At 42.5% G+C, this 12,459-nt stretch overlaps 1 protein-coding gene across 2 annotated transcripts in view; it reads left to right on the top strand.

Annotated features, from left to right (window-relative positions):
- The window catches only part of LOC140467415 (ras-related protein Rab-7b-like), a 28,205-nt gene extending 16,151 nt beyond the window's left edge, over positions 1–12,054 (top strand). For both annotated transcript variants that reach the window (XM_072563757.1, XM_072563758.1), the window contains exons 5-6: positions 7,471–7,596; positions 10,606–12,054. In XM_072563757.1, coding sequence (XP_072419858.1) covers positions 7,471–7,596; positions 10,606–10,689 — 210 coding nt within the window. In that variant the 3' untranslated portion in view covers positions 10,690–12,054. The remainder of the gene's footprint in view (positions 1–7,470; positions 7,597–10,605) is intronic.
- Positions 12,055–12,459: the final 405 nt, after the last annotated feature.

Here is a 12,459-nt window from a genome sequence, read left to right on the forward strand (position 1 = left end):
AACTCTCTCAGACACCTCCCATATTCTGTAATCTAGCCACATAATTGAAGTCCCTAGCACCAAACTGAGAAATCTGCTAACATTCTGATGGATAGAAGTAATTCATAAATTTTGACATGTTGTAGAAGCCAGTGTTCCTAATTAACAGTAAGTGCTGCTGCCATGGTAATTTGCAAAGAAAGAAAAGCTATCAGTGAGTTTCGTGTTTAAGTTTGGAATTTTTGATTCTCATTCTGAAAATCACACTATAATCCAACAAAACAACCATGTTTATTTGCATTAGCCTTAGCTCTCTCTCTTATAGTTACCACCGTTCATGCTCAGTTTGAGTGTGTTATTATATATTGTTATTCAGTAGTGAAAACAATAGAACAGTAAATCCAAAAAAAAGACTTGCATTTATAAAGCACCTTTCCCAACATCAGCCTGTGTCAAAAGTATCTCACAGCCCATGAAGGACATTTGAAGGCTTGTCACTGTTGTGATGAAAGAAATGCACCAGGGAATTTGTGCACAATAATTTGATAATGGCTGACCATTTCTTTCTGTAATGTCAATTCAGGGATAAATATTGGTCAAGATATCGGCATAAACTCACCTACCTTTAATGAAAAGTTTGCCAGGGGACCCGTCCTCAGGGTAAAAACAAGGACTGCAGATGCTGGAAACCAGAGTCTAGATTAGAGTGGTGCTGGAAAAGCACAGCAGTCCAGGCAGCATCCAAGGAGCAGGAAAATCGATGTTTCGGGCAAAAGCCCTTCATCAGGAATACAGGCAGAGAGCCTTCCTCAGTCCAATGTCTCACATAAATGACAACACTTCCTCACTCCCTCAGTACTGCACTAGGTATGAGCCTAAATATTTTCCTCGTACGACCTTGAACAGGATTTGAAGCAACAACCTTTAAGGCAAAAGTGAGGACTGCAGATGCTGGAGATCAGATTCTAGATTAGAGTGGTGCTGGAAAAGCACATCAGGTCAGGCAGCATCCCAGGAGCAGGAAAATCGACGTTTCGGGCAAAAGGCCGATTTTCCTGTTCCTCGGATGCTGCCTGACCTGCTGTGCTTTTCCAGCACTACTCTAATCTAGACAGCAACAATCTTTAACTCAAAGATGTGACAAGTACTAACTGAGCCACCTGTCATTATTTAAAAAGTACATTTAATAACTACAATGCACACTGTTTAGAGAAAAATAGCCGTTTTGCTGTCCACTGTTTATTTGATCATTGCAGTGGGTGTTGGTGAAATCATCAGAGTGTAAAACAAAAGTAATTTCTTTGGCCATACTCTGTAACTGATTGCAGTCACATACAAGAGAAGGAAAGGGACAGTACAAGAAGCAAAGGAAGGAACAAAGTGCAGGATTTCCATTCAAACCGACCAGCTTTGTAGTGAAGAAACTCAAATCAGGGTGGCACAATCACTCAGTGGTTAGCACTGCTGCCTCACAGTGCCAGGGACCAAGGTTCGATTCCAGCCTCGGGCCACTGTCTGTGTGGAGTTTGTACATTCTCCCCGTGTGTGTGGGTTTCCTCCCACAATCCAAAAATGTGCAGGTTAGATGAATTGGTCATGCTAAATTGCCCATAATGTTAGGTGCATTAATCAGGGGTAAATATAGGGTAGGGGAAACAGTCTGGATGGATTACTCTTCGGAGGGTCAGTGTGGACTTGTTGGGCCGAAGAGACTGTTTCCATACTGTAGAGAGCTCAATCTAATATAAAAACTCTGCTGTTCTTCAGCCAGCCAGCAGGTGGTGGTGGAGAAGGGTCTGACTTTGATCCACCTTCTGATGCTCGCATTCTCTCCTCCCATAGAGGGTGCTCTCAGACCAGCAGAAAACTTTGAAGACACTACTAGGAGCTTTATGAGCAGAGGATCCAAGGAGAGATTTAATCCGCACCAACTCTCGCATTCCCTTTCATCATGAAACAACAAGGGTAGAAATGTACTACCATTGTGAGAAACTACTGAATTAATCATTCTTTCAGCTACCTTTGGCTTTCATAGAATTTCAGCAAGTCTGCAGCATAGAAACAGGCCATTTGGTTCAACTGTCAATGATGGCGTTTAACTCTTATCAGCCACCTGACATTCCTCATCATTTAAACCTATCCATATGTTATCCCTCTACACCTTACTATCTCATAGACCTATCCACTTTCTTCTTGAATATATTTTTGTTATTTACCTTGTAGTTTTCTTACAAAAACTGTTCACAGTTTGTGGGCATCACTTGCTAGGCCAGCATTTATTCCCCTGTGGGAATGTGTTCTATATTCTTAACATTCTGGGATTTATATTAAAAAACTTCCAACTGAATACTTAGCTGGATATATTAGTGACTGACCTATAACTATGGCCTGTAATTTAAGTTTTGTTTTTGTGTTTTTTTGCAACATTTATACTTTTAATGAATATACTTTTAATGGAACATTCTCTGTGACGTTCCAAATGACAGGCAGAGTGAATTGGCATTTGCTAAAATTTGAGGAGAAAGTGAGGACTGCAGATGCTGGAGATCAGAGCTGAAAATGTGTTGCTGGAAAAGCGCAACAGGTCAGGCAGCATCCAAGGAGCAGGAGAATCGACGTTTCGGGCATAAGCCCTTCTTCAGGAATGAGGAAAGTGTGTCCAGCAGGCTAAGATAAAAGTTAGGGAGGAGGGACTTGGGGGAGGGGCATTGGAAATGTGATAGGTGGAAGGAGGTCAAGGTGAGTGTGATAGGCCGGAGTGGGGATGGGGGCGGAGAGGTCAGGAAGAAGATTTCAGGTTAGGAAGGTGATGTTGAGTTCGAGGGATTTGACTCAGACAAGGTGGGGGAGGGGAAATGAGGAAACTGGAGAAATCTGAGTTCATCCCTTGTGGTTGGAGGGTTCCTAGGTGGAAGATGAGGCGCTCTTCCTCCAACCGTCATGTTGCTATGGTCTGGCGATGGAGGAGTCCAAGGACCTGCATGTCCTTGGTGGAGTGGGAGGGCGATTTGAAGTGTTGAGCCACGGGGTGGTTGGGTTGGTTGGTCCGGGTGTCCCAGAGGTGTTCTCTGGAATGTTCCGCAAGTAGGCGGCCTGTCTCCCCAATATAGAGGAGGCCACATTGGGTGCAGCGGATGCAATAAATGATGTGTGTGGAGGTGCAGGTGAATTTGTGGTGGATATGGAAGGATCCCTTGGGGCCTTGGAGGGAAGTAAGGGGGGAGGTGTGGGCCACAAATTCACCTGCACCTCCACACACATCATTTATTGCATCTGCTGCACCCAATGTGGCCTCCGCTATATTGGGGAGACAGGCCGCCTACTTGCTGAATGTTTCAGAGAACACCTCTGGGACACCCGGACCAACCAACCCAACCACCCCGTGGCTCAACACTTCAAATCCCCCTCCCACTCCACCAAGGACATGCAGGTCCTTGGACTCCTCCATCGCCAGACCATAGCAACACGACGGTTGGAGGAAGAGCGCCTCATCTTCCACCTAGGAACCCTCCAACCACAAGGGATGAACTCAGATTTCTCCAGTTTCCTCATTTCCCCTCCCCCCACCTTGTCTGAGTCAAATCCCTCGAACTCCGCACCGCCTTCCTAACCTGAAATCTTCTTCCTGACCTCTCCGCCCCCACCCACACTCCGGCCTATCACCCTCACCTTGACCTCCTTCCACCTATCGCATTTCCAACGCCTCTCCCCCAAGTCCCTCCTCCCTAACTTTTATCTTAGCCTGCTGGACACACTTTCCTCATTCCTGAAGAAGGGCTTATGCCCGAAACGTCGATTCTCCAGCTCATTTGCTAAAATTTGTCCAACTAGTCATTTTTTGCTCTGCTGTCAGGTTTTTTTTCTGCTTATCTTTGTTAGGGTATGTTTACTATATTGTTAAAATACCCAGGTGAAAAGCATTATTTAATTAAGTACTTAAAACATTTGTTGGCGGTCCTCATATGGCACAGTAGTAGTGTCCGTACTCCTGGACCGAGAGACACTGTTCAAGTCCCACCTGCTCTAGAGGTATTGTTATGAAGATGAGGGTGTACTGCACCTTTAAGAGAGTTAAAAGCTAGCAGAACTACCTGATATCACCAAGGGCTTTGAATAAGATACAATGTAACATGTGGTCCAACAGCTAGGGTAGCTGGTTGTCTGGAGACAAAAACAAATTTGAATTAGGTCAATCAGTTTAAATTATACCCCCCAAAAAAACAAAACTCCAATCAAGTTTGAATTGAGTATGTTGACAATATTAAAAGCCAATGACACAATCCAAAGTTTTGGGGGGTATAAGACTGGGATAAATTGAACATTGAGGGAGAACTGCCAAAAGACCAACAGATGTAGGCTGTTAGTCTGAACTCTCTGAGAGGTACTTGTCTAGAGAAGGAGTTTGAGAAAAACCTCAGCACTGACCTGGAGAGCCAATCTACAGATGGAGATAAGGAGAAAATTCGACTGCTGGCTGGTTTTAAAATTTGAATTTTTCAGTAAAAATGGCTTTTATTGGATGGCTGTTTCCCTGGACCGTTGGAGGCTGAGGGGTGACCTTATAGAGGTTTACAAAATTATGAGAGGCATGGATAGGGTAAATAGGCAAAGTGTTTTCCCTGGGGATGGGGAGTCCAGAACTAGAGGGCATAGGTTTAGGGTGAGAGGGGAAAGATATAAAAGAGACCTAAGGGGCAACTTTTTCACACAGAGGGTGATACTTGTATGGAATGAGCTGCCAGAGGAAGTGGTGGAGGCTGGTACAATTGCAACATTTAAGAGGCATTTGGATGGGTATATGAATAGGAAGGGTTTGGAGGGATATGGGCCAGATGCTGGCAGGTGGGATTAGATTGGGTTGAGATATCTGGTCGGCATGAACAGGTTGGACTGAAGGGTCTGTTTTCATGCAGTACATCTCTATGACTCTATGACTCTATTATAGAAAGGAAAGTAAAAGGTAGGTTAGAGGAAGGGCTTGTAAATAGTTCATTATTCTCTGTTATACTTCAAGAAATAAAGTTGTTAATTTTTGCTTTAAATAGTTCTTGGCCTCTCGGCTTTTCACAGATTACTACACAGGATAATTTTTTTCTGTGTTGCTGGTTTAAATTAAGCAGGAGGGTTAACCCTGTGTCCTAGCAGTATGTAACAATTTCTCTGAATAGGTTGATTAGAAAAATAGGTTAAGTGAAACAAAAATTCAAACACTCGTTAGGGCCCTCTTGTGGCACAGAAATAGTGTCCCTACCCCTAGGTTTGGAGGCCCGGATTCAAGTCCTACCAGTGTCAAGGACTTGGGTTTGACTCTAGACTTGGGTGACTGTGTGGACTTTGCGTTGTTATCCTCGTGTTGGCTTGAATTTTACCGGGTGCTTTGGTTTCCTCCCTCTGGTCAAAGATGTGCAGGTTAAGTAGATTGGCCATGGCAATTTGATCCATAGTGTCCAGGGATATGCCGGCTAGGTGGGTTAGCCGTAGTAAATACGGGGTTTTAGGGGTAGTGTGGGGGCTGCATCTGAGTGGGCTGCTCTTCGGATGGTCATGCAGACTCAATGGGCTGAATGATCTTTTTCCTCACTGTAGCGATGATATTACTTGCATTCTGTGGACTCTAATATCTCAGCCCTGTGACCGTTAGTGATGTGTGAGCTTGTCATTGTGTTTTGTCAGTTTCTTTGGTTGTAATCCAAGATCAATTAGCCTAAAATATTCCCACTACCCACGAACGCAGGATAGAGATCAGGAATGGCTGTCCTTGTTGATATTCTGTGGAGGCCAGTTCCAGTGTTCTGAGAGGTCAGCTAATTCAGCATATATCACAGATGGAACCTGCAATGTTAGGCTTTTCATGACTCAGTTAGTCACTGATTAAATGACCCAAGTAATTGAGAAAGGCTTCTGTTTGGACTTCAGCTCACAATAGGCAGCCATGGAAAACTCATGACCTTGCTCAATCCATTGTGGCTTCTCTCTGCTGTACTTTGGCAGCCTTTAGAACGTAAGCATAATTTATAAAATCTGCCTGTGAAAGAATGTTCAAACAACGAGGAGGTCAAGAACGAGGAGGTTTTGGATGAGATCAAAGCTATTTTCGCTTCCCTGCAGGTGGCTAGCATGGACATTCCAGCAGTGACAACCTGAGAAACCCCAAGGTGCCTGCCACCACCCACCCTACAATAGAACAGACAGATGAGGCAATCACAGATATGGTCCAATCTTCAGCTGAGGAGGTTGAATTGATGAATCCTCAGCTGCTGTCTGCCTACATTCCTACCTGAAGTCACGAAGACCGTAGAGAGGCTTTGGGATTTCACACTGCGGCGCAACGTCATTGAGACCACTTTTGATTGCCTTGAAGATTTGGCGGATACTATCACACTCAGCTACGAACAGCATGCTATGATTCCTGCCTTTTCTCAAAGCTAATTCCCAACATTTTTCAATGCTTTTTACTTAATAAGGTCAGGCTATTGTAAGGTGTAAAAATTTGAAAGTATTTATTTCCCACTTTACTCTATTTAGAATTTTTTTTGATATAGATTATATTTGGAGGCAATTGAGTTATGTGGTTACAATTGGCTTTTTCTTTGGCTATTTCACAGCTCTAATTAACTCAAATTTGTGGGCAGATCACTTGCAATATTGGCATACCTCAGTTTTACTGTAAGTGGTTTACCTACAGAATGCAACATCATATATGACCACCCAGCATTCCCTTTATAGAAAGGCTTCAAAATATATTTTCTAATCCACCTATTCTTTGATGTGTTATGACACACCTCTGGAGCAGGTGGAACTTGAACTCCAGCCTCCTGGCTTAGACGTAGGGACGCAACTACTGCACCACAACAGCTTGACAGGAAGCACTTCAAATACTTAATTAAATGATACTTTTCACTGGTGTTTCTTAATATAATTATCATACTATTAACAATCTGGTTGTTATAATCTTACCACTTGTGCCTACACTTCAGAAGTAATGAAAACACTAACATGGGCCGAATTTGAGAAAGGCTGTTCAGAAATTCATATTTTAAATTCCTTCTTTGTTGGTAAATTAACCAGTTAGAGGAATAATGTGGCACCCTTGTCACAATCACATAATTTCTGACACATAAACACAATGATAGGTTGATGAAACATTTTATGGAACAGTTGTCAGAGACATTTGTGCCCCCTTACATATCCTGAACAAGAGCAACATGAAGGCAATATATTGCCTGGCCAATTTTGTGAGCCTGTGGATCTGCAGCTCAAAAATTCATGGAAGTTTGATTTTAGTGACATGACAGAAATCTAATGTTCACTCACGATTGGCAGATTGGGACATGCAAGAACAACTCCAGAATCAGGTGAGGTAAAGCACGAAATCCAGCTTCTGAGTTTCCAAGTGAAAGATTCTTTTGAGCAGACTAATGACTAACCTTATCGACTCTGATTCTCCAGTTGTGTTCGCATTATGGTCATCCTCTCCTTTCACCTTTGCAGGTTACAAGTGATGAGGCAGAAACTTGGTGTGCATCTCACAACATTCCTTACTTTGAAGTGAGTGCAAAAGAAGATATTAATGTGGACCATGCCTTTGAGAACATTGCCAGAAAAGCTCTGTTGCAGGTAAAAATTACATCAGTTTCTTAACAATTAAACCTGTCAAAGGTCTCAGAATTGAGAGGTTAATGCACATTTGTGTGTGTGTGTGTGTGTGTGTGTGTATATATATATGTTGGGAGGGGTGGGGGTAGGATGCAATTGCATGTAATGAAATAATCAGGTGAAACCGGAATCCTAATGTTTTTACTCCCTTGTCCCAAAGCTGTTGAGAACAACTGTAGCATCCAGTAAACACAAACTCAACCTAAACTATGGATCAAGCTTGTCATCTTGCTGCTTGGAAGAAAGCAGTTACAGTTTACATCTGCTTGCCTCTGAAGGCAGCTGAAGGAACAACAATTTGTTCAATTTATTCCCTAATCTCGGAAATATTTCGGTAGTTATTTAGGTAGTTAGTTTCTTGATGAACAAGAGGATCAAAGGTTCTTGGGGGATGGTGGGGGGTCGGGTGGGGGAGGAGGGCGGGTTGGAAGTGAAGGAGTAGACAGACAGCAACATGTTGTATTGAGGCCAAAATCAGATCAGCCATGGTCTTTTTAGTGATAGAGCTGGCTCAAAGGGATGAATAGCCTACTCCTGGTGCTAATTCATATTTCTGTGTGAGTCTAGGGCCAAGGCCATGATCTGAAAGCTAGAGCACTCCATTCAGGAGTGAAATTAGGAAGGATGTTGTGAAACCTGAAAGAGTGCAGGGAAGATGTGGAGGATTTGAACTCTCGGGAGAGGCTGAATAGGCTGGGGCTATTTCTTTGGAGTGCTGGAGGCTTAGGGATGACCTTATAGAAGTTTATACAATCATGAGGGGCATGGATAGGGTGAGTAGCTTCTCCCCAGGGTGGTGGAGTCCAAAACTAGAGGGCATTGGTTTAAGCTGACAGGTGAAAGGGATTCAAAAGGGATCTAAGGGACATCCTTTTCATGCAGAGGGTGGTGTATGTATGGAATGAACTGCCAGGGGAAGTGGTGGAGGCTGGTACAATAACAAAATTTAAAAAGCAACTCAATGGATATATGAGGAGGAAGGGTTTAAAGGGATATGGTCCAAGAGCTGGAGATTAGGTTAGGCTATCTGGTCGGCATGGACGGGTTGACCCGAAGGGTCTGTTTTCGTGCTGTATATTTCCATATTAATTTTTGAGTTCCATATTCTGCTAGATTCTTCAATGCCATGTTGTCTGTGTCTAGATTTTCATTTGTAGGAGATAACAGAAGAATTGCTATGTCAGATACAAATACCATGCTGGATACAGAACATACACCACTTGGTAAAACAGCTTTGTTGTCTTTAGAATAGAGTAGTCATTTATTGTTGAGAGTGTGGTGCTGGAAAAGCACAGCAGGTCAGGCAGCATCCAAGGAGCAGGAGAATCGATGCTTTGGACATAAGCCCTTCATCAGAAATGAGAGGCTGAGAAGGATTTCATATTCCTGATGAAGGGCTTATGCCTGAAACATCGATTCCCCTGCTTCTCGGATGCTGCCTGACCTGCTGTGCTTTTCCAGCCCCACAATCTCAGCTCTGATCTCCAGCATCTGCAGTCCTCACTTTCACGTAGTAATTTATCGTCACTTTTATTTTTTTACAGAGACAAGACAGTGAAAAGTGGTTAAGTCACTATACCTTAGCACCTATTTTAATAACAAAAGGCATAGATTTTAAAAATTACGACAAAGCCCATCTTCATTAAATTCATGGCTCCTGGGTTTGGGAAAGGCAGTACTGCTGTGAGATGGCCGCACCGAGCTATTAGAATGCCAAGCCGGAAGCTGCTGCTGAAGCAAACAAGTTATCTATTTGGAGCAGGGCAGGGAGCACCACGAACCTTAAGAAAGGGAAGCAAACGATGTAGCACCAACAGGGAGCAAAATTCCTTGCCCTCTTTGGAATGGTCTCAGCCCACTAGCTATTAAGTTAACAGCGATTATCAGTGAGACAGAGTATTTGACTGAAATGTTTTCTGAGCTACAGAATTAATCAGTGGTTAGGGTGTGATGCACAATGTGGGAGTAGTTATGTTGAGAAACTGTAACTATAGCAGATTTATTTACTTAACCTTCTTTTCTTGGATTGTGATATTTTCATTCAAAAGTGTTCCATCATTACACAATTTTAGAAATTCCCCGTAAAGGGAAAGTGCGAGTCCATGAAAAGACCCTTCTACTCAAAGCTCCCACCACAAGATAATAGCACGCATTATAACTAGCCCATGGTTTCAGCTGTTCTCCCAATTTCCTGAGACTTCTCAGAAAAGCTATGCCTTCCTACATGTCGTAACAAACCTATTAAACTGACACGCTTTAAAAGACTAGAGGTTAGCATTATTAAGTGCAGTCAGTGATTCAGCAGGTTATTCCTAAACCTCTGGGATAGAACTGGGTTCGATCCGAATGCCTGCCCCTCTTCCAGGCTACATCTGAGCCCGGGTGTCCCTGGAGAAAAAGCATGCGATGTCTACCAACTCACTTGAGCTGTTCAGGGAGAGGTGGGCACCGCAGGGAGTGGACTGCTTTATTTTCCCCTCCAACTCTATTTTGATTTAATCCCTTCCCTCCCTTCACTTTTTTGATCACACAGCATTGCCCTTTGATGTAAAGGGCATTACTTGTCACTGGTCCCTCGGGTGCTTCCTTTCTTCCTGGTGGTGAAAAATGAATAAAGACTGAAACACCGCTTGTTCTTCACTGTGTCCTGCACACACACAAACTTGGGTGCTAGGGAAAATATAAGCACTACTGCAGTTAGGTGGTAGTGTGGAGGTAAAGAGGAAAAAAAGAATTACCAGGAGATTTGGAATCCCCTTAGTCTAGAGAGAAAAAGAAATAGAGTTGGGTTTGATTGGCTGAGGGAGTCTTTTCTTATTAACTCATCTGATTTCTTTTTTTCCCTTTTGTTGTAACATATTCAGCTGGCGGTAACCCTTCATGATCCACTAACATGGAGCTTTTTTGGCAAGCCTTTTACAATTGAATCTATAAATCATGCCTTCTTGTTTTCCCTTTTCTCCCCCTAAGGATTCTGAATGGAAAGATTGTTATTTGACGAACTCCATCTCCTTAGGAGGCAACAGAACATCGACGAACAAAAAGTGCTGCTGAGCACTGGGACTGGATCAAAGTGGAAATTCCTTGTGTGGGGACTATATTTTTTGTAATGTCCTGGTGTGTTGGCTATGCCTTCAACTGTGGCTTCATACAAAGATTTATTTTTCTAAGAGTCTGTGAAGTCTGCAACTCAATTTCGTAACTAGTATAATAGCTCAATGGCTTTTCCATAATTCAGAAGTTGCAGTGGATTTGCATTCGTTTCCTTACAGCACATGAGATAACTTGGCAGATACAGAAGTCATTCAGCACCTTGAGATTCAAGCTCTTAAAACTGGACCCATGCCAGGGTACATTTAAGCTGGACAACACTTAATTCTCAACTGAATCAGGCCATTGACAGGAACTTGTAATTGAAATGGAGCCAACGCAAGATCTTCCTGTCTGGACAACAGGAGTGTAAAATCCCTTTCAGGTTCTTGGTAATGCAGTTTTCTGAACTTTACGCTACTTTGCACTGTGCTATCATAGGTGAATAGGTTATTATCGAGGGAATGCAGATTGCAGAGAAAAGGAGTTGCCAAAAGTGAAAGTTAAATATGCATATATAACTTTTTAATAAAGATATGGGTTGTTAGTATTTGGAATCTTCACAACAGAGCCTGCATTAAGGAACCAGATTTTATATATCTCAAAAGTAATCTCACAGCTATACCACAGAATTTCTGCCCTGTTTGTACAACAGCTGCTTTGAATTCCAGAAGAACAACTTTAGTTACGCTTTTATCCAACTATGAAAAAGCACAATAAATAATGGCACTCAAGCATGCACTAATTTTAGGATTTATGGATGCCATTCAGAAGTCAAAACACAATTAAAACATTGGTTCTGAAGAACATGGTGGCACAGTAGTTAGCACTGCTGCCTCACAGTGCCAGGGACCCGGGTTCAGTTCACACCTCGGATGACTATCTATATGGAGTTTGCACATTCTTCCTGTGTCTGCGTGGGTTTCCTCTAGGTGCTTTGGTTTCCTCCCACAATCCAAAAATGTGCAGGTTGGGTGAATTAGCCATGTTAAATTGCCCGTAGTTTTAGGTACGTTAGTCAGGGGTAAATGTGGGGGAATAGGTCTGGGTGGGTTGCTCTTTGGAGGGTTAGTGTGGACTTGTTGGGCCAAAGGGCCTGTTTCCATGCTATTGGAAATCTAATCTAATAATCATGGCTGGAGTTTGGCTTGTAGAATTTTTTTGCATTTTAAAAAATTGTTGGTGAAGGGAACTACAGCTTCAGTTTGTCTTCAATTTAAAAGCCTTACAAGAAATGCACAAAGGCTGATACAACACTGTCCGTTGCAGTTACCTGCACTACGTTAATGGATGCTGCTAGTATTGGGACAAATAAAGGAGTTAAAGGCATGTGTTTAGCTGCATACATTTACAAATACGCATCAATTCATTTTGAATTCATTTTGAATACAACTCAATGAGATGAAAAATGTTTAAGTGCAATGTGTTCATTCATGCATTTAGCTGTAATAAATAACTATTCCACGACTCAAGAAAATATTTGCACTAACAACATCTGGTATCACTGAACTGCATAAACTCAATTTTAAGTGAACAAATTAAATTTATTTAAATTTTACCAGAAATATAATCAAATTTCAAAAGGATTGAAGTCATTGGAAAGTAAATTCAAGTAGTGTGTCAAGCAACCATCAGATCCAATCTTCTCAATTTCCCAATAGGGAGGTAAATAGATGATGTGTCTCCCTCCTTCAATCCACATAGCTCTAAACAGCTATCAGGACAACATGGAAT

The sequence above is a fragment of the Chiloscyllium punctatum genome, chromosome 45, assembly GCF_047496795.1.
Source record: "Chiloscyllium punctatum isolate Juve2018m chromosome 45, sChiPun1.3, whole genome shotgun sequence".
In the NCBI taxonomy this organism is placed as follows: Eukaryota; Metazoa; Chordata; class Chondrichthyes; order Orectolobiformes; family Hemiscylliidae; genus Chiloscyllium; species Chiloscyllium punctatum.